The 20,497-nt window shown below is 38.1% G+C and overlaps 1 protein-coding gene across 1 annotated transcript in view; it reads right to left on the bottom strand.

Annotated features, from left to right (window-relative positions):
• Positions 1-447: 447 nt before the first annotated feature.
• Positions 448-20,497, bottom strand: part of Vps15 (vacuolar protein sorting 15) — a 213,997-nt gene continuing 193,947 nt past the window's right edge. Inside the window, exons 26-29 of the mRNA XM_067151658.2 lie at positions 12,443-12,600; positions 9,037-9,212; positions 6,196-6,432; positions 448-1,842 (exon numbers count right to left, since the gene is read on the bottom strand). Coding sequence (XP_067007759.1) covers positions 6,198-6,432; positions 9,037-9,212; positions 12,443-12,600 — 569 coding nt within the window. The 3' untranslated portion in view covers positions 448-1,842; positions 6,196-6,197. The remainder of the gene's footprint in view (positions 1,843-6,195; positions 6,433-9,036; positions 9,213-12,442; positions 12,601-20,497) is intronic.

The following is a 20,497-nucleotide window of genomic DNA, read 5'->3' as shown; positions in this document are numbered from 1 at the left end:
GGAGGTGTTGAGGATCCAACCATCGTTAGGGCCGAGGACTGAACATACATACACGACTTTTAGTGCTGAGAGTATCCGAGGACATGTTCGGCTCACCTGGTGCAGGTTTGAAACCCATAGACAACCTTCGCATCTTGGTGTGAGATGGTGGTGGTGGTGATGATAATGATGATGATTATGATGATGGTGAAGTAGTGAGAGGGTGAAATCCAGTGTTAACGTACAGCCTGCTCCTACTGAATAACACCAAGGGGTCTGCTCAAGGCTTTACATCTTCATCTGGCGGGTGAATGACTATCAACAGCGTCATATGCCTTCACTCCAAATGATCAGTGCAGAGAAGTTTGGAATTGAATCCAAGCTTTTGGTGCACACTCTGGTGATTAGAAATTGTATACCACTACCTCTACTACCCTGCCGGCCAACATTCTGATGGTTTTCCCCCCTCACCAAATGCCCTCGAACCAGCTAACCACAATGTCATAGCATATAGACATAATGCCTTAACAACCACGGCCACCGGGTGGGCTACAAGGTATATGACAACAATGTTATGACAAACATAAACCCTGTTTATCTAGCTATTACCTGAAAAGATTCAGGCTTTCAATTTTCTTTAAGGGATAAGAGCTGTGGGTCTTCAACCTGTATTCTCTATGCTCTTTAAGGATCATGAATCAAGTAACAATAAGAGAAAATGACAGAACTAACCACCACATTTATGCATATATAAGATGCACTTTTTTGGACAAAAACAACTCATTAAAAGTGAGGTATATCTCATATATGAACCATTTAGAAATGGAAAACTACCAGACCTCATAGTACATAAACCTACCATAGATTTTTCAACAAACTAATTCATTATAAATAATCAATAACTCGTTTGGTTAATGCCTAATTAAAATTATCTGAATTGCATGTGACAGGTTATAGTAAAAAGCTGTTGTTATCAAGAGAACACAGTGTCTTTTGCTCATGTTGCTAACTAGAATGCCTCAGCCCCTCAGTGAGGAGTGGGGCAGGATCTACTGTTTGCTTACTAGCTATGAGGAATTGGTCCATATTTTAATTTCATAAATATAGAAGATTTTTTTCTTGTAAAGTTACCCTGTGACAAAAAATGACCCGGCAGATGTGTCTTAAATTCAGTATTGTGTCCATCTCATCTACCACTAAAAAAATGGAACTTGAAAGACATGTAAGCTAAGAAATGGAATATACTATCTCTAGTAGAGATCTACAGATCTGCATCAGTGCATGATGATGCCTATTTTTCTGATGAAGTTGGGAAGCAAAACTGCACACATCAGGAGCTGAGAAAAAAAAGAACAAAAGTAACTGAGATTAATGCAAAGTGATGAAGACAGTAGAGTGTGAAGGGAGGGAGTTCGTCCATGCACATTACTCCCTCAACATAAACTGATCTGTCATTGTGTTCACCTCACATGTTCATACCCTTCTTCATACTTACAGTCTTTCAATGCATGTGTCACAGCAGACCAGAGAATTAAAACATTTGCTGTTTGTTCAGCTGCATTATTCAGTCCCTTCTACCTCTGGATCTCATACAAATAAATTTTTCAAATTATTAGCACCATACTAAAAATTGCCCTCTCTTCTTCATTTTTGGATATTCATAAACCTATTATAAAAAATGTATAAATAGAAAACATCTGATTAATCTGTACATTGCTAGGTTGTCTGAAGCACACATACAGCTTGTAACGTTGTATTGCAGGATAGCACTGAAGTCTTGTACTTGATTGCACACTGAACCATCATGAACACTCCCAAACCTTGGTCTCACAGATGATCACCAAACACCACAGGTCCAATTGCCTAGAATGAAATAGGGCTGTCTTTAATACCATCATGAAAAAATAGGAATAAATATGCATACATTAAACATACAATTATCCAGCAACCGATGATTCAGTGTGGTCAATAGTCTGATATTGGCTTGGGGATTGGTTGACAATAGTTGGTAGTGTGCCAGAGCAGTGTGCTACCTTCTCAACTAAGTAAACAATGCAATGGTAATCACTGCAACTTGTGCAGAATTTATTATCATCTGTTCAGTGATTCTAATGTGAAAAGAATCTGTGACAACTTCCACATAAGATATCATGTGACTCGGACAGCACTTACTGCCCACGTCCATAGCTGTATGGTCAGCTTCTATGCCTTTGGACCTTGAGTTTGATTCTTGGCCAGGTCATGGAGTTTGGATCATAAATGGTTAATTTCCTTGGACAAGTAAAGTATTGAAAGGTGGATTTTTATCAATATAATATTTTATTTACCCTACCTGGCAAGCTGGAAGGGTCACATGATGATGATGATGATGATGATGATGATGATGATGATGATTTACTTATTTAAGGACATATTTAATTATATTTTAATTGCAGGTCAATACACAACGCAATATGAAATTTATTAAGTGTAATTCCTTTGGTTCGGATACTGGATGTTTGTGCTGTACCCAACAGTCTCGCAATTCAAACACCACGTAAAATGCTTTCCCCCACCACAATATCAAGGAGTTCTCCCCCCCCCCCCCTCCCCACACATGTGAGATGTTATCCACCCTCATCAAAGGATCTGTCTTACAAGGGGTGGGTAAGGCAGTAAAAGCCAACAAAATTATTATTATTATTATTATTATTATTATTATTATTATTATTATTATTATTATGAGATATCATCATCATCGACATCATTTTCCAGCTCCAGTTTCCCAGGTGTGGTGTACAAGTGCTTGCCACTTATTCCTGTCAAAGTATAATTTCTGTTCTTCTATGTCCTCCTACCTGAAATTCCTCTTGGTGATCTCTGATTTCACTGTGCCTATCCATTGATTTCTTGGCTTCCCTATGGACTTCTCTGTCAAAGTAATTCCTTGCTGTTCTCGTTCTGTCCATCCTCATAACATGTCCAAACCATTGTAGCAAGCATCTTCCTAAAAGCTCGGTAAGAAGTATTTTAATGCCAGCCTCATTCCTGTTTGGTTCATTTCTAATCTCATCTTCTGTGGTCTTTTGGTTCAATGTTCTGATGAATTTCATTTCTATTGATTGGATTTTATTATTAGCCTTGTTACGTCGGGTATATATTTCAAGTCCATAGGTGAGTATTAGAATGAAGTAGGTATGAAACAGGGTCTGTTTCACTTTCTGGGGTATTTTATCATCCCACAGTAGATTTCTCACTTGAAAATAAGATTCCGAAGCTTTCTGAGCCCTATTAAGTGTTTCTTGGCTTATTGTGTTTTTTGAAGTTAAAAACAGATACAGTAGTAATAGAGTTCCCCTCCAGAAAAATGTTTGAATCTGTGCCTTTTCTGTTGATAGTCATTTCAATAGTTTTCGTTTTACTGATGTTTAATACATATTCTTTAAGCCTTATCAAGCAGATTACATTTTTGCTTGTGAGTGTAATTAATTTTTCTGATTTTATTTTTATTGTTAATACACACGAATACTCCAAAAATATAAGTAGTTAAGGATAAATAAGTAATTCACACCTAATTTTATCATAGTAGATGGCGGTGTCAATTTATTCTTGAAGAAATAAATACTGAACTGCCTGTTTTCGTGCAAAAGTGCCAAAAGGCACGCCACACGATACTTTTCACTAACGTCACAAAACACTATATTTATTTTACTTCCACAAAACTTGGTTTCAATATTCTTGCCTACTTCATAATTAATTATCACTAATACTGCAGTATAATTATTGAAAGTGAGAAATTCATTGATATATATGCACAGTGAACAAACTTTTATTATGTTGGATCCTGATTTGTGACCTCATACCATGCCACGCTTTCCTTATAACCATCATCGACTTTCTGTCAAATTCTGATGATTAATCCCACTGATAAAACCTCGGTACTCATCGTTTCAATCTGCCCGGTCACTTATATTGTTCTTACATTCACTTTACAGACTCTAAATCTCATGTTAGATCCGTAATGACGGTTGAACTTCTTACAAAATTATTTGGATTATCCTCCTAGTCAATACTAACAATATTTACATCCAATTAAGACGAAACTTTACATAGATATGTTTCCACCCAGCATAGGGTCATCCTCAGTAAGACATATAATAAATTAAAAACATTAGAAGCACAATATGAAGTGTTAGTTAAAAAGTTTTTCTTGAAAAACATGATGAAAATGTAAAAAATGTGAGGTGGTGATTGTTAAAACAGTCTTGAGTTGGAGGCATTTTTGTTTCAATGTTTTCCTTAACCCCTGATGTAGTTCAACTGATAGCTGTACACTGTTGACTTAGTTTGTTCAGTCATAGGCTAACAGACGTAAGTTGTTACTGAAGTTGGACCGCCTGATTTCTAGTGTTATGTGGCCCGCTTCTATTACTCGTGATCTCTAACCACGGAGTCCAGCTCTTGACTGACTTGCTCCTGCTGTCGAGACACAAGACACTTGTTTTTATTCTTTGATTGGACTTCATTGATGAAGTCCATGTTCCTGAAACATGTATGAAAGAATAAATAATTTTCAGTTATAAAAAGTGTATTGACAAGGTGGACCCAACATAAACTATTTCAAATAGTTCTTTAATAGATTTTCACCCATTATCGATAATTTTCAGGGACCGCAACTGGTGGAGAAGCCTCGTTCGCCGACCCATCGCTTAAGATGGAACGACGTGGGATATGTATATGTATGTATCGATAATTTTTTAGTAATCATTTACACTATTTAGTAATTATGACTATTTTACACTCATTCTGAATTCTGTTTCAGGATGTAATGACTACAACAGATAAATCACTAACATTCACAATGTCAACAAACTTCTGATAAGGACATCACAGTGGAAATTGCACTTAGCAGCAAAAGCTTTCTCTTTTTCATTCCAAATCCCTGTGTTAAGTCAAAGGGCCCTGTGTATACACTCCTGATATCTCTCGGCTACTATTACAAACATAATCTAAAATATATGGTCGCAAAAGCGCATAATTTAAAGTTCTGGATACAGATGTCTTTCGCTTTTGCAGGAGCAGATGAGTTCCAGATAAACGCGTGTAGCGCTTGGCTAATGTTAAACTTGCCATTCCAAAGATTTCATCTCTCCTGTATGTCTGCTTCATTTTCACCCCAGATCAGAACATCAGCTGCAAATGTTAGAGCGCTAGGCTCTTTGCAATGTTATTTGATAGATTTTATGATTCCATCCATGACAATGATGAACAGTAGTGGTAACAAAGCACTTCCCTCCTGGACTCCTGTTTTGGTTTCAAACCAATCTGACCCACCATCCCCTACTTGGACACAGCTAAAGCATTTTTGATGGAACATCTTTACTTTATCAATCAGGAAGTTTGGCACTCCTATACCCTCTAGGCATGTCCAGATTATCTCCCTAGGCACTCTGTCATAGGTGTTCTCGATGTCCATAAAAACCATCACTAAGTTCTTTCCATATTCCTAGTGCTTCTCTGTTAGTATTCTGACAGCAAACATGAGGTCTGTAGTGCTTTGGCTCTTCCTTCCTCCTCCAATAATGGTTCTACTACATTCCTGATTCTTTTTTCAATTATCTTCTCCAGATGTTTAAATGGGTGAGAAAATAGAGTGATGCCCCTATAATTTTCACATTTCTTCCTGTACTCATCAATTCTGTTCAGCTGGCTTGCTAGGCCTAACAATGTAAATGATTTTCTGCCTTTGGCAGTCCCCTATCACACCTGCAAGGCAGGAGCATTTTGGTGAATTTGTGAGTCATTTAGTACAATTACTAAAAAAATTGATTTTGGTTTATTAAAATAGACTTTATTAGACTTTACCTAGACTAAATGATTTCCTTAAAAAAATTAAAGCACATAAGGTATCAAACTTTCAAATTACAGTAGAAGTCTGCTACAGCAAGTACGGCGTATAACGAGAACGCCGCTGAAACATATTTTTCCTGTCCCTTGAAAATTCCTATATTAAACTGTATATTATCCTTTGTACAAGAGTGACAGGTAATAAATGCCAATAAATGGAGGTAAAAATTATAGCAGTGTTGACATTACATTTTATCCAACCAACATAATGAGGAAAGTAGAGTCTGCAACCTTGATATAAGTACTATCCTAATATCTTCCAGGAGATGATAAGGAGAAATCACAAAAGACTAGGATTGAATTGCTCTCAAATACATGGGTGCTGCTCACCTTTATTTCCACACCTTGATGACACCATCACGAGAACCAGAGAGCAAGAAACACTGAGTAGCTTGACACATCGCGATAGCACTTATCCAGTCGTGGTGGCCAGGCTGAGGCTGATCGGGTCCTGGCCTGGGCAACTCTTCTCGCTGTGCTGTGCCCAGACCACTTGAACCGCTGCTCGAGCGAGGATTTTTTACTTGTACTTCTTGAATCACATTTGTGCCATCAATTAATCGAGACCTGAAAAGTACACAAGGATCAGTTAGAGAGACTATAGCAACAAGCTCGTCTGGGTAATCGGCAAAGTAACAACACTGACGTCAAACACTGCCTCTATCCTCCACTCTCCACAGAGTACTGTCAAAGCTACCAACAAGTGGCGATACTACCTGTACAAACCATAGGTTCCTTTTAACTGAACACCAAAAATCTAACCCGTCACTGTAGGTAATTTTGTCACAAACAGTAATCTAACCATCACTATATGTACATCTGTCATTACTGATAGCCTTAACCTGCTGGTCAGTAATTTTGAAATTGATAGAAATTAGTATTAAAGCTATTGCTTGAACTAACTGAATTCTAACCTAACACTGTCACTAACCTAACACTGTCATTAACAGTGCTTTCCGGTGAACTAGAATCTACCCTGTCACCAACAGTAACCATTTACGGTCATTAGAAAGGTACACACAGGTGTTATGACTAAAAGAGAGAAAGAAAGAAGTTTCTTTTGACAACTTGCTTTTCTAACAGTTATGGATGAAACTGCAAAATAGACAAAGGAAGCAAATGGGAGTAGGGAGATGAAATTATTACTATTTGCAGACGATATTGTGATCTGGAGAATGAACAGCAAAGAAGAACAAGAACAACTTGATGCACTGAACAAGAAAATGGAAAAATGTGGTATGAAAATCAGCGCAGAGAAAAGCAAGACCATGGTGATATCAAGCCAGTCCAAAAAGCCAAACAGCCGAGAGGATCTGTCATGCTGACCACACAACACCTCATAATCTGCAGGTCTTTGAGCTGACCAGCGGTCGCTTGGTAGGCCATGGCCCTTCGGGGCTGTTGGGCCATGGGAAAGGTAAAAAGAAAAATGGCAATATCATGAGTAGAAAGACACAGGGAAGGCAGTGTGAAAATTGGCGGTCAAAGTCTTGAAATTGTTGACAGTTTCAAATACCTAGGGAGTGAATTAATGCAGAATACCAGGCTGGTCATGGAGATTAGCAAGAGGGTGCAACAGGGCAAGGCATTCTACCAGAGTGTAAGAAACCTTGTCTGGAATAAGAAAGTACCAAGAAAGCGTAAAGAGATAAGAGTACAAAATATATTGCCTTACACCCATATTAACTTATGCTGCTGAGACCTGAACAATGACAAGTAGGGTGGAGAATTCAAAGCAGCGAAATGAAATACCTAAGAAGTATGATAGGAAAGACAAGGAAAGACAGACTGAAAAACGAAGATGTGATAAAGGAAGTCAGTACGGAAAACATAAACGAGAGAACTGATAGGAGTAAACTAAGATGGCTTGAACATGTTAAGAGGATGGAGGAGAAAAGGATACCAAAACGGATGATGGAGATGAAGTTTGAGGAAAAGAGAGCGAGAGGGAGACCAAGAACAAGGTGGATCGATTCAACAAAGAGGAGTGCAAGAAAAAGAAGAAATCTGGAATGGGACAAAATAATGGAAAAGGAAAGGTGGAAGGAGAGAGGGAGGTGGAGAAGTGCCATAAATGCCCCAACCCGGCAGGAGATGGATAAGAAAGGGGAAAGGACAAGGATGATGATGCTTTTAAGTCGCACCGAAACAGATAGGTCTTATAACGACAGTGGGATAGGAGTGGGAAGAAAGCGACTGTGGTCTAAATTAAGATTTAATTTAATTGTGTCAGAAACATACATTATACAACCCCAGTATTTGCTTGGTGTGAAAATGGAAAACCATCATCGTCATCATAAAATATCAAAGCCATTTCTTTGTAACAGTGCTAATGTAGTACTTTTATACAGTCATATTAAAATTAGTGTGCAGTTACGACTGTATATGATTAATAATAATAAAAATGGAAAACCATCTTCAACTGGAACTTGGCATTGTTAGAACGTCAGAAGAGTACTCTTTGTGAAAAGTGAGAAAATTGGCTGTTTTTCATTTGATTCAACATTTCATATGATAGCAATGCTTTCAGCTGTGACATTCCAGTCAGTTAATAATGTATTCTGACAAGAATAAAAACATTATTGTAAAGACCTGTGTCGAGTTCAGTTTAATACTTGTCTGTGTTGCAAGAAAATGGATGGGTGAATTTTAATGAAATCTGGTATTTCAATATCTCTCGTACGGTTGGTTTTATTCAAAAATAGCTATTTCTTCCTAGAATCTTTGTTCTATAACTTTTTCCGATTCAGTGAAAAATAAGGGAAATATTGGTGGGAGTGGTGTAAAAGCTGAAGTCCAAGAGGTGATAACTAATTCTATAGACTGTAACGAGAGTTGCTATGAACATTGTTCTGGCAACATTTTTACAATCTGCTTTACGTCGCTCCGTCACAGATAGGGCTTATGGTGACGATGGGATAGGAAAACCCTTAAGAGTGGGAAGGAAGCAGTCGTGGCCTTAATTAAGGAGCAGCCCCAGCATTTGCATGGTGTGAAAATGGGAAACCACGGAAAACCATCTTCAGGGCTGCCGACAGTCGGGTTCGAACACACTATCTCTTAGATGCAACTTGTATTTTCTTTTCCATTACTTAAGAAGCCAAGGAAGTGTGCCGACATGTTGTACAGGAAGACAAAAAGAGATGTTTGCGGGAGAGTACTGAAACTTACTTGTAGGCAAGAGATGTTGGGGTGACCGTGTCATTAGCTGCTGGCACCGGGAGGTAAGAGTCACTCGGTGTATCCAGATCCCAGTAGCGTATTCTCATATCACTGCCACCAGCAATTACAAAAGGGGAACGATCCACACTTCCTGCATACATGGAGCACACACTGTTTGGATTACCCTGCAGAAAGGAAACACAAGGAATTATGCTTTCATTTTCTAGCAGCACAAAGGAAAAAAAGCTGTAATTCATGTAATTCACAAAAAAAGCCAGGGAAATGAAAACATAGAAATAGATAACACTTGATATACGGTGAAGGAAGAACAGATTTAAATATATACCACAGATGCCCAGGAACAATATGAAACCAAGCAGGAATTACTCTTTAATACATAGGTTCCACTAGAGGAAAGACAGAACTTTAAAGCTGATGAACAGCATACACACTCATTCTCAAAACTGATAGATATAAATACAATACCAAAAAAAAAAAGGGACACATTCACAAAACATAGAAATAAATACAATACAAAAAAAGTAACTGTCTCACTGGGTTTTCATGACATCATGTGAAGCAAGTATCACCATCATCATCATCATCATCATCATCATCATCATCATCATCATCACCTGAGTATCCTTCCAGCAGGACGGGTAGGACTTGAAGCAAGTATGACTGGGTGAATTGAAAGAGACGTTCAATACAATGTTATTTATAAGTGGTTGATGATAACTAGAAAGAGAAATGAATGGACAAAATGTTTCTTATTAATGTGAAGTCAGTGATAGTTCTATAAAGGATCATTACAGAATTGTTCTCTTATGACACCATGTCATCAAATGGGAGGTTGACTCTGGACCATACAATATGGGTGTTGAGTTGGTAACATATTTAAAACTAAATTTAATATGACAGGGTTGGCAGCACAGAGAGATGTCTGGGTTAGAGAGTGGGGTGTGTGTGTGTGCGCGCGCTTGTTGAAACTGAGTTCTCAGGAATGTTTGGTTGCTGTAGGAGCAACAACATAGTTCAGCACCAATAGAAGGAGTTTTGAAGTGTCATTTGATTTCAATTTTAGAAGTGTTGTTCGGACTTCATCAATATTTTAAAATTTGGATTGTAAATTTAAACATACCAGATTGTTTAATTTATGAGCGTATGTTTTCCCAATTGGATTGTGGCAGAAGATGACCCAGTGTATATGGGGTCGAAACTGGTCCCAATTATATAAGACATTATACAAGCTAATGGTAGTGAATAGGTGGACCCTTTTCTCTACCCTTTGATAGCAAAGTGATCTGTTCAAATCCTGACTTTGAATTCATCAAAATTACATAAGACGCAGTGGTGAAAATGCGAAAGACACAATTTGACCTCACTCTGTCCCAAATGTCTTCATTTAAGTATGCACCTGTCACTTCTTGTGACGTAGAAAGATCATTTTCTGTGTTTAAGAATATGCTGACAGATAAATGAATGAGCTTAAATCAAGACAATTTGGAGAAATTATGGTAGTTGTTGTAATGGACTCGCCTCAATGCGATATATGTTTGAGAGATGGAAAAACGCCGCACACACACAACTTTAATCTTCTCTACTAGCATCAGCTGCCGAACATCAACTAATTGTTCTGCAGGTCAGCTGATATCCCAATGACATCACACACTACGTAGTTGGACAGCTGTTTCAACTAATGCATGCCCCCATAATGCCTAATACCTTTGACAAAGTGCTAGTCTTTCTTCCCCTAATTCCTCCCCCTCTGCACCAAGGTATATATTCGTGGCTTCGCTCATACCCAACTGAGATGGACTTCAAGGCTGGGGAACCACGACTGTTTTATTTTTCTCTTATGGAGCAGTGTATATAATTTATCTTCTTCTCGCTACCAAACGATGGACATGGACACGAGGTATGACTGACATGCAATTATCTTTTTAGTTGCAATATGAGCACTGGCAGTCACCTAGCGGTTAATGGGGAGCATGCCATTTCCTAGCAAAGACTATTTTTCTTTACCGGTCTACGCCTAGTGTGTAATGTTTCAAGCTTTCTGAGGTGTGTGTGTGTCTGGCATCTATTACTTCTCGTGTCCTCTTTAACTGTGAACATGAACTATTTGTTCATCAATCCTAGTCTTGATTCATACACTTGTTTTCCCGTTACTTTATTTTGAACCATTCACCGGGCGAGTTGGCCGTGCGGGTAGGATCGCACAGCTGTGAGCTTGCTTCCGGGAGATAGTGGGTTCAAACCCACTGTCGGCAGCCCTGAAGATGGTTTTCCGTGGTTTTCCACTTTCACACCAGGCGAATGCTGGGGCTGTACCTTAATTAAGGCCACGGCCGCTTCTTTCCCACTCCTAGGCCTTTCCTATCCCATCGTCGCCATAAGACCTATCTGTGTCGGTGCGACGTAAAACGAATTGTGTTTTGAACCATTCAAGGTTAAGTGAGACTGGGTTGATCTGCTTCGGATGTCATAATGCTTAAACTTGTAGTCAAAATCATTTGCTCAGTATTCCTTGGCATCAGAAAACTCGTATTCTCATTCTCAAAGTGTGTAATTTTCAGTGTGTGTAATCAATGAACTTCGATACTTTCCGCAAGAAAAATTTTCTTCCCTTTGATATTTAAATTTGTGTAAAGTGTTTTGGGTATTTCCAGGTTAGCTTGCTAATTTGCCTTTGGGCATGTATCAATTTCATTTATCCCCCCCCCCCCCTATCATTTTTTCTTATTTGTCTTTTCTATACGATGTATGTACTGGTTGGGATAAAACAATGTTTGTACGAATTCCTTTCTTTTCTATGGCTACATCTACAGCTATCACTAGATGTTCTTGCAAAATTTTGTAAATGTAATATCGTTTTTCAATAAATTTTTGTGTTAAAGCTACTGGTGTTCTCTTACCTTGTCTTGGCAATCTTATATCAGCGCCTAACTCGAATTCCTGAGTACAACACTTACTTATTGCGCTCCTTATTTGATCCGACGTTGACCTCAAACTTTGTCCTTGGAGTTTCCAGCTATTGTTTCCACTGCTTTTTTATTAATTTCCTCTTATGCTGTTACATATTTGGAAGATACATTTCCTTTTGAGTTGGGATTGGAGTCTACCCAGACCACTTTATCATCATCATCATCATCATCATCATCATCATCACCACCACCACCACCATCATCATTATTAATAATATTATTACCACGGCCTTTTACTCCCCCCTCATTACATTGTACAATGTTCCAAAAGGAAGTGAACTTTGATACTACATATTTTCCAGTTTATTGTGCATGTTTTGCCTTATGATAGTGCATGAATGCATGCATGTTTTGAGATTTGATAGTGCATGGAAATCTGGGCTCTAATAATAAACAACACCAGACACTGTATTTTGACTCTCCCTTACCTGAGTATGAGACAGAGGTGGAGCACTGCTTGCCCATAGGACAGTTTGACGGAACTGAGTCTCTAGGTTCCACATTGAAATCTCATTATTGCCCTGGACAGCAGACAACACCCATGAAGGTTCAGTCGGATGACGGATAAGCTGTCGCACTCGAGCTGCTGTCGTAACAATAATTTACAGAGTTCAATATTTAACCTTTCATTTTAAAAAACACAATTTAAATCTTAAGTGATTTAAAACTACAAAAAGAAAGCAGCTAACAAAGTATTATTTTTGAAAAATGGTAAGATTAATATAACACATTTCATGACAGGACCGAAAAGACTACTCAACGGATATCAGATCATGAGCCAAAACAACAACTGTTGGGGCTTGGGGTACGTACTGTAAGTGAATTCTGCATGATAACCTGGGTACTGTTGTATCTGTTCTGATAAAACATATAATTAAAAAGGAACCATCTGTGATCTTTGGAGCAATCATTTTCCTAGAGTTAGAAAACTATTTAAGGTCAGCTAGTGCAAGGATTTGAATCCATTCATAGACAACTCTTCACAAAAGTATATTTCAATAGCTAACTCTTTCTGTAAATATCAAAAGTAAATACAAGGTATATTACAAAGCATAAACAGAACAAAGTAAGAATATGAAATTTCAATTCAGGTAAGAGCTCCATTACATTAAACTGAATCCAATTGTAGCTTTTTAAAAAAATTGCATAGTGGGTAACCTTAAGACTGCACTTAGAGGGATTCTACCTTACAGGCAATTCAGTATTTGGTATGTACAAATTAAACAAAGATAATGAAGTATTGAAGATGTGAATTAATGACCAATTAAAAATGGATGTGGAAATCAGAAAAAAAGACGCAATTTGAGGCACTCTATATGGGACAGAGATATACAAAAGTTTCCAAGCACATTAACTATGCAGCCGAGACCTGGTCAGTGAAAAATACTACTAGCATTCCAGTTCTAGCCCTTTCCTATCCTATCACTAATAAAAATATGTATCAGAGTGTGAGATAAACTCAACTCAAACAGGCTTGAAGCTCCTCACATTGAAATGACTCTGCCTGCCTGTTAAGTCATCAGCACAGAGGCTGGTTGGATTCTCAAATAGCACCACCAAAGGCTATGCGACTATAACGAAACCGCAACAACTGATGGTGGCACAAAAATGAGGCATACTAGGCAATTTGAGGACTAAGGTAGTTTGCCATTGCTTTCCTCAATAAGCCAGAAAGTGCTATTACAGCACAACTGACCCTCTGAACACCACCACTCATAACAACGCTCTGAATGTCATTACTCAGCATCACTCATTCCGCAGCAGCTTTCCTATTATCACAGACATGGATTAGAGTGGGACTTACATAAAGGCTACACTTTTTCTGGCATGTACCAGAAGACAGATGCAAAAGTGATGCATCCATCAAGAAATGGTAACAGGTAGGGGAGTCTGCTTAAGCACTGGTATTTATTTATTTATTTATTTATTTATTTATTTATTTATTTACTTATTTATTTATTTATCTATCTATCATATGGCTTTCAGTCTACGAGGACATGTTCAGCTCACCTGGTGCAGGTCTTTCTATTTGACTCCCATGGGAGACCTGCGCGTCTGGATATGGGGATGATTATCATAATGAGGCCCTTGCTTCATATGAACACTGCAAAAAGGTTTGTAATTGAACCCAGGATTTCAGCACGCAATCTGGGGCCTGTTCCATGAATGAACTTTGCAACATTTTACTTTGCACTTTCCAGTTCAGATTTTGTTCCACCATCGCTTTTCAGATTTGTCTTGCAAAGCGAAAAGTTAGGAAACTTTTCACTTTTCAAGCCTGTTTACGCTCCTCCATTGGTACAGAAATGCCAAGTGCAAAGAAATGAAATGAAAAGTTTTCAGAAATCTTGCGAAGAGTCGATTCCCTTTTCAGCTGTTAATTAACAAGTGTCTACACTAGTTTCTTGGCGTAGAATTTCATTTAATGATATGAACATGTTACCAGAGCTTTTAATATCATCACGTGAGGATAGTGATGAAGAATCCAATAAGAGAATGTACAAAGACAGGATTTATTTTCATAACCTCACTTTGATGAAATTTCGCCAGTGTTTCTGTGTTACCCCAATACACACGACATCAAAATCAACTATTTGCTGAACTGTTACTAAAGTCATAAATGCTATATTAAATGTAATATTTTCTAACATGGTACATTGGCCTGATAATCCACATAATATAGCAAAATAAATTTCTAATGAAGGGTGGCATTCCTTCTGTGTGTGGGTGTATTGATGGCATTCTCGTTAATTGTTATGTTCCTACTGAACACGAGGAGGATAACGTTGATAGACATAGGCATCATTCTCTCAAGATTATTTTTAAAGTTGCCAAAAAGCATGTCTTGTTTTTCCTTGACAACTTCTAGCACAGCCAGCATCTTGTAATTATCCTTCTTTCCCATTAGAAAAAATCAAAACTTTAAAACTACCAGTAACACAATTGTATCTTCTTCACCATAAAAAAAATAAAACATTAAAATATTGGAGTATTATAAAGTTTGTTCATGGAATAAACTAGATCAATTCACTCTTACGCAAAGACTTCACTTTGCAAAAAAATTGAAAAGTAATACCTAGATCATGGCGGAACAGAAAGACTTTACACTTTGCAATAATTGAAAATTGCAAAGTTGAAAAGTTGCAAAGTTTGTACATGGAACAGGCCCCAGGTGATTAGAAATAGTATACCATCACCTCTCCTTTCCTGCCGGCCAATATTCTGATGATGAAAATTATTTCTATCAACGGGACTCAAACCTGCTAACCACAGTGTCAGACCATACAGACTTGACACCTTAACAACCATGGCCTCCATGTGGGCAGAGTGTGAAAAAGTAACTGATATTAAACTGGCTTGAAATCCCTCACACTCAAATGACTCTGCTTGGGGACTTAACTTGTGATAAAGCAGGAGAAGACAGTGTGTGCCTAGCTAAAGAAGTCCAAAGCAAAATGAAAAACTTCTCTCTAAGGAAATTTCATGTTATTTGTCTAGCTTTTATTTGTCTAGCTTTTATTGTCAATACAATTCCTACAACTTATAATTTTAATGTTAAGAATTTCATTATGGTCCATATTGAATCGAAATTTACAATACATTGGAATACAGGTGGAAACCCTTCATCCTTATTCAACATTGCAACTTATAAATCTCTTCTCTCCTCCCACCCCATCCCCCTCCATTTCCCCTCTTCTGCCTCATGTTTCTCTCACAGGATGTAAGGGAAGTAAACATACTGGGACTGGCCAGGAGATAAGCATTTGATTGTTCTTCTGATACACCACTACAGTACATTCACAAGGGTTTTTCTTTTCTAAAATTTCTTTCCTTTTATTACAGACTCCCTTTAACCCCTCAAAACTTTCTATCAAGAATTAACCTCAATTTTGGTTTTTCTTCAGGAGTTTCCCCTGGTCACTGTATTTTAAAAATTCAAGTCTATTGTCATCCCATATTATTTCGAGTACATATTAAAAAACTACAGCAACTTCCCCAGCATTTTGAAGAAAGAAGATCACTTTCTAGGATCCCTTACGCATACAGATTTTATTAAAATTTGAGTGAGTGTTTTAACTCAAAATGAAGGAATATTTTATATCATCATCATCATCATAAGCATTTTTTATTTCATAAGTGCCAATTTTTGCACCTTAATACACATTTTATAGCTGAAGATGTTCCTAATCAGAGGAATGAAACATGTACTTTTTTAGTCATTTAACTAGACTTAAAGCTGGAATATGTTTGTTATTACATAAACTAGCCATAAAAAGCAAATAATTATTGCAAGGTGGGATTCTCAATATGAAGGAATATTTTATATCATCATAAGTGTTTTTTTAATTTAATATGTGCCAATTTTTGTACCTTCCTAAGATCCATAATTTAACAAACTTTCAATTTTTTTTACAGACAATCTTTAGCCTCAATAAATCAAGAGTTTGCTGTAAAGGAGGTTATTTAAGGTCCACAGCACATTAATCTACATCCTCTTATGCCATATAACAACTGAATTAATGCTATATGCCCAACATTCCTTTAGCTGTTCATGGTTCTTAACAGATGCCAACGTGTTGGAATAGTTTCTTTTTCATATATAATGCTGTTACCATATGTTCTTCTTTTTCAGGTAGTTTATACATTTATTACTCAAAGTTTTGGCAGACTGAAGAACCTAACAGTTATAAATGAAGCAAGATGAATCATCAAACTACTGAAGAAATCTGTCATCTCGTTCATGAAGTTCATCAAATAAAATTTGTCATATTAAGTGGATGCCTTACCAATATTGGTATTATAAAAATTTACTCATTCGGGACAAATATTTCAGGTTCCCTATGGGAATCAACATCTATATCAAGTGGATGTCTTATCGTTCTCAAATGCGATTTTATTTGACGGAAATACATATCACACGAGAACACGTTCACTTCCTTGTGTAAATTACTTTATTGTCACTGTAAGTCACAATACACAATTATACACACTAACAAGTGACACTACAACACTTAATAGCGGAGTATCCTGAAGTCGATTCTGACAAGTACGGATATCAACAACACTGACTCGCGCACTATAATATACGCTCTCTTGAATTCACCGCTTCACTGACTGACGGCTTGATATATATACTGTTTGATCAACCATTTAGCATTATCGATTTCTGGAAGGGTTCTTACAATACTCTAATGGAACACACTCAAAACATCGATCGACCAGCTAGTCGAATGGAGTGGTCCAGTAATGGATCCAGCTAGAACTTTCATTACTGTTTACCAATACACATGGAAATCTCTCCAACATTCCTAATGTCTCTACATCTATCTGGATAATAAACCTTACAGTGAGTTTCCAGAACCCTTCATATATACCAAATTATAGTAGAATAAATCTAATATACGAACATTATAGTTTTTTCTACCATTGTCGACTATATAGATTTTGAGGTTAAACTTATACACAGTAAGTATTTGAGGTTATGCAAATTTTATAATATATATTTACAGGGAAACTACGTATTAGTCATATTTAACATTTAATAAAAGATAATTTAGAATATAATAAAATATGATCAATATATTGAACCATACGGTTCATGGGACAATTGTACTAATTTTAGTATTGGATATTAGTATCACACAAGGCCACCCACGAAGCCATTGTCTTACAGTATATTTCATAAAGGAGTCCAGAAGACGCGTTCTTGTGTGAAGTGAGCTAGAGCGTCATTATGAGAAATCTCCAGAACCTCATTAAAAGGAGTTATGTCCCAAGCCAAGCCTCTTGATGAAGATTGGGGACGCTTCCTAGATCCCGGCAAAACTTATATTAGGAGGGAAGAAAGAATTAAATTAATATCTTTGGTTACGGAAGAGTTGCATTGGATTTGAGACAAGAATTGCAACATGCATAATTTCTGCTTAATTTTGATATGCATTAGGGCTGCATTCATAAATGCATTCGTTAATTAGAGCTCATGATGTACTTCGTGCGGGAAAAACTTCGCGGGCGCGCGTAAATTGCACGCGACCAAGCGGCGTGATGACGCTAAACGGGATTATAAAATAAGGCCGCCTGGCATATCAGTCTCATTCTTGGACCAGAAGGCCGCTTGAACGAGTCGTCATACTGCGTGTTGGTACTGAGAACAACGCTTTGTCTTCGAGCTGCACATACTGCTAGTACTGCTGTATCTGCGAGGAAGTAAGTAATCAACTTGAATATTCAGCTGAATTTAAGATTTCACCTGTGAGAATATGCTATGGGGAGATGAGGTACTGCTTGTAAGAGACTAATGAACTAGTAGCTTCATATTTCTGTGAGGTCAAGGTGTTACTGACGAAAGGCTAGAATTAATATTGGCTCAGGGTAGGAATTCAGAAACGACAGGTTGTCCGAGTGAAAGGGTGAAGTAACAGTGACTGAGAGGAGTGAAGAAACAGTGTACCAGGTTTAAAACTCTGAACGAGACTTGGTCAATGTAACGTGTGAGACACGATAGTAGGGGAAACAGGCATCGAGTTTGGACAGTCTGTAATGAATGAATTTGTTTTCAGTTACCCCAGCATCAAGTCAGAACGAGTGTTTGACATCATCATTGCGAGGAAGCCACAACCAGGAGCTGAAGCCAACACGATAACGGGCATCGATCCAGGAACGTTGGGAGCACCTGATCAGCGCGACGCCGAAGGGGACATCTTCCAACTACCTAGGGAGCTGTACGAAGGAGCCACACAAGAAAGAATGTCTCCAAGTGGTCAACAGTATCTGATGCCAGCGCCACAGTCTATCATGATGTGGTAAATTCAGTGGTCCACAGGGAGGGCCGCTCCGTCATGTCATCGATAATATAAGGTCAGAGCTTTCCAATTCTGTTTCAAGCATGTCATTTAAATGTAGATAGGAATATGGGGGGCCGTCAGTCAACAGATTAGTTATGGTAGGAGAATTTTCCTTGTAATTAAGAGCTAGGCCTCAAGCTCGAACCCCGTACATTAGGATAGATGATATTTTGTAGATTCCTTGTTAGCGTGTTTATATTTCATTTCGATTGTATTATTTTACGTACGTGTGTTTTTATGGGTCGGATCGAACTCCTTTGGTCATGGTAGGTGAGTCTTACAGACAGGCACTTTGTATTATATCGCAGTTAGGCATTTGTTTCTGCAGACGTAGATACGTATAGTTGAGACCAGCATGGAACCCGTAATTCACCCAGCGTCACTGACAGGGCGAGCAAGTCCGAATATTTGAGAGATATGAGCATTATGCAGATAGCTGACTGTATGTATTTGAGATGAGAAAGCCCGGCACAGTTTGAGAGTGTATTGGCTGCATGAGAGATGCCTGATTAGGGCCATGTGTTTATCGCATATTGATTTGTGTCTTTGTCGTATCAAGGTTGAGCCCATGGGAGGCGGAAATAAGATGAGTTATATCGCTGGTGATATTGAGATGAGGGCAGATCGCCCAGGTGTATTTAAAAGAGTACTTTTTAGCAGCCAGGTTACGTGAGGTATTTTGAGAGGCGAGATGTTTTTCTGGCAGTCAGCTGAGCTCATCAATTATGTGGACTGTCGCTGGTGAAGTGGTTGCAGGGGTGAGGGTGCTGCGCCGGACGTCACAGTCTTGAGAATTGGTTATTGTCATCTGCAGCTTGTCAAGTGTGCGAAGGGGAGGAGGACCTTGATGTTTTGAAAGCAGGAAGAGATCTTTTTATGTCCTATTTGTTCTACGTTAATTTTTAACACTGGCCCGTTTGATATTGACACCCGTGGATATGTTGATTGTGTCCTTTTTATATTGTTTGCATATGATTCTTATACGCCTTACTCTTCATGGGACTAGGGTTCGTGACCGAGTCAGGTCACTGTACATTCTGTGTTGATATTTGTTAACACCGGGGTTCGACGGTGCGAGGCATAGTAAATTTTATGGGAATCACTGTTTGATGTGCATTTCAGCAGATATCCGTTTTTCTAGACTTCGTTACTTACACTATTGTAACATGCTTGTTGCAGCACAGCTGTTTTCGTGAAGGCAGTGAACTGGTTGTCATCGGCTCAGCATTATCTTGACCAAGCATTTTGAAAGCTATTAGATCTGTAAATAATTCAATTTTATGTAATAAATTCCCTTTTGTTAAACTTTGAATGCAGCGATGTTTTCTGTTAGATATTTTATTGTATTTTGATTTAGCGAATTCTTACCTAAGTAGGCACATGTCCTAGTGTTTTATCTTTATGTTGCCCCGTTATCCCCATGTTATCCCTGAGAAGAGCGCTTATCTGGCTGAGTGAAGAGGAATGTGTTCAGGTAAGACTATGTGCACCAGCTCACGTCTGTGAGAGTTCTTTCACTACTGTACTCTGGGTTCGTGACCGGCTTTCGCCTGGCCGGAACTTTAGAGTCCAGTAGGGCACAATATACCAACCACAATAATTGGTTTTACACCAGTTACGATGTTGTACCTACGACAG

The sequence above is a fragment of the Anabrus simplex genome, chromosome 7, assembly GCF_040414725.1.
Source record: "Anabrus simplex isolate iqAnaSimp1 chromosome 7, ASM4041472v1, whole genome shotgun sequence".
Taxonomy (NCBI): domain Eukaryota; kingdom Metazoa; phylum Arthropoda; class Insecta; order Orthoptera; family Tettigoniidae; genus Anabrus; species Anabrus simplex.
The sequence above is the reverse complement of the archived record's forward strand: the minus strand, read 5'-3'. Positions and strand labels throughout refer to the sequence as shown.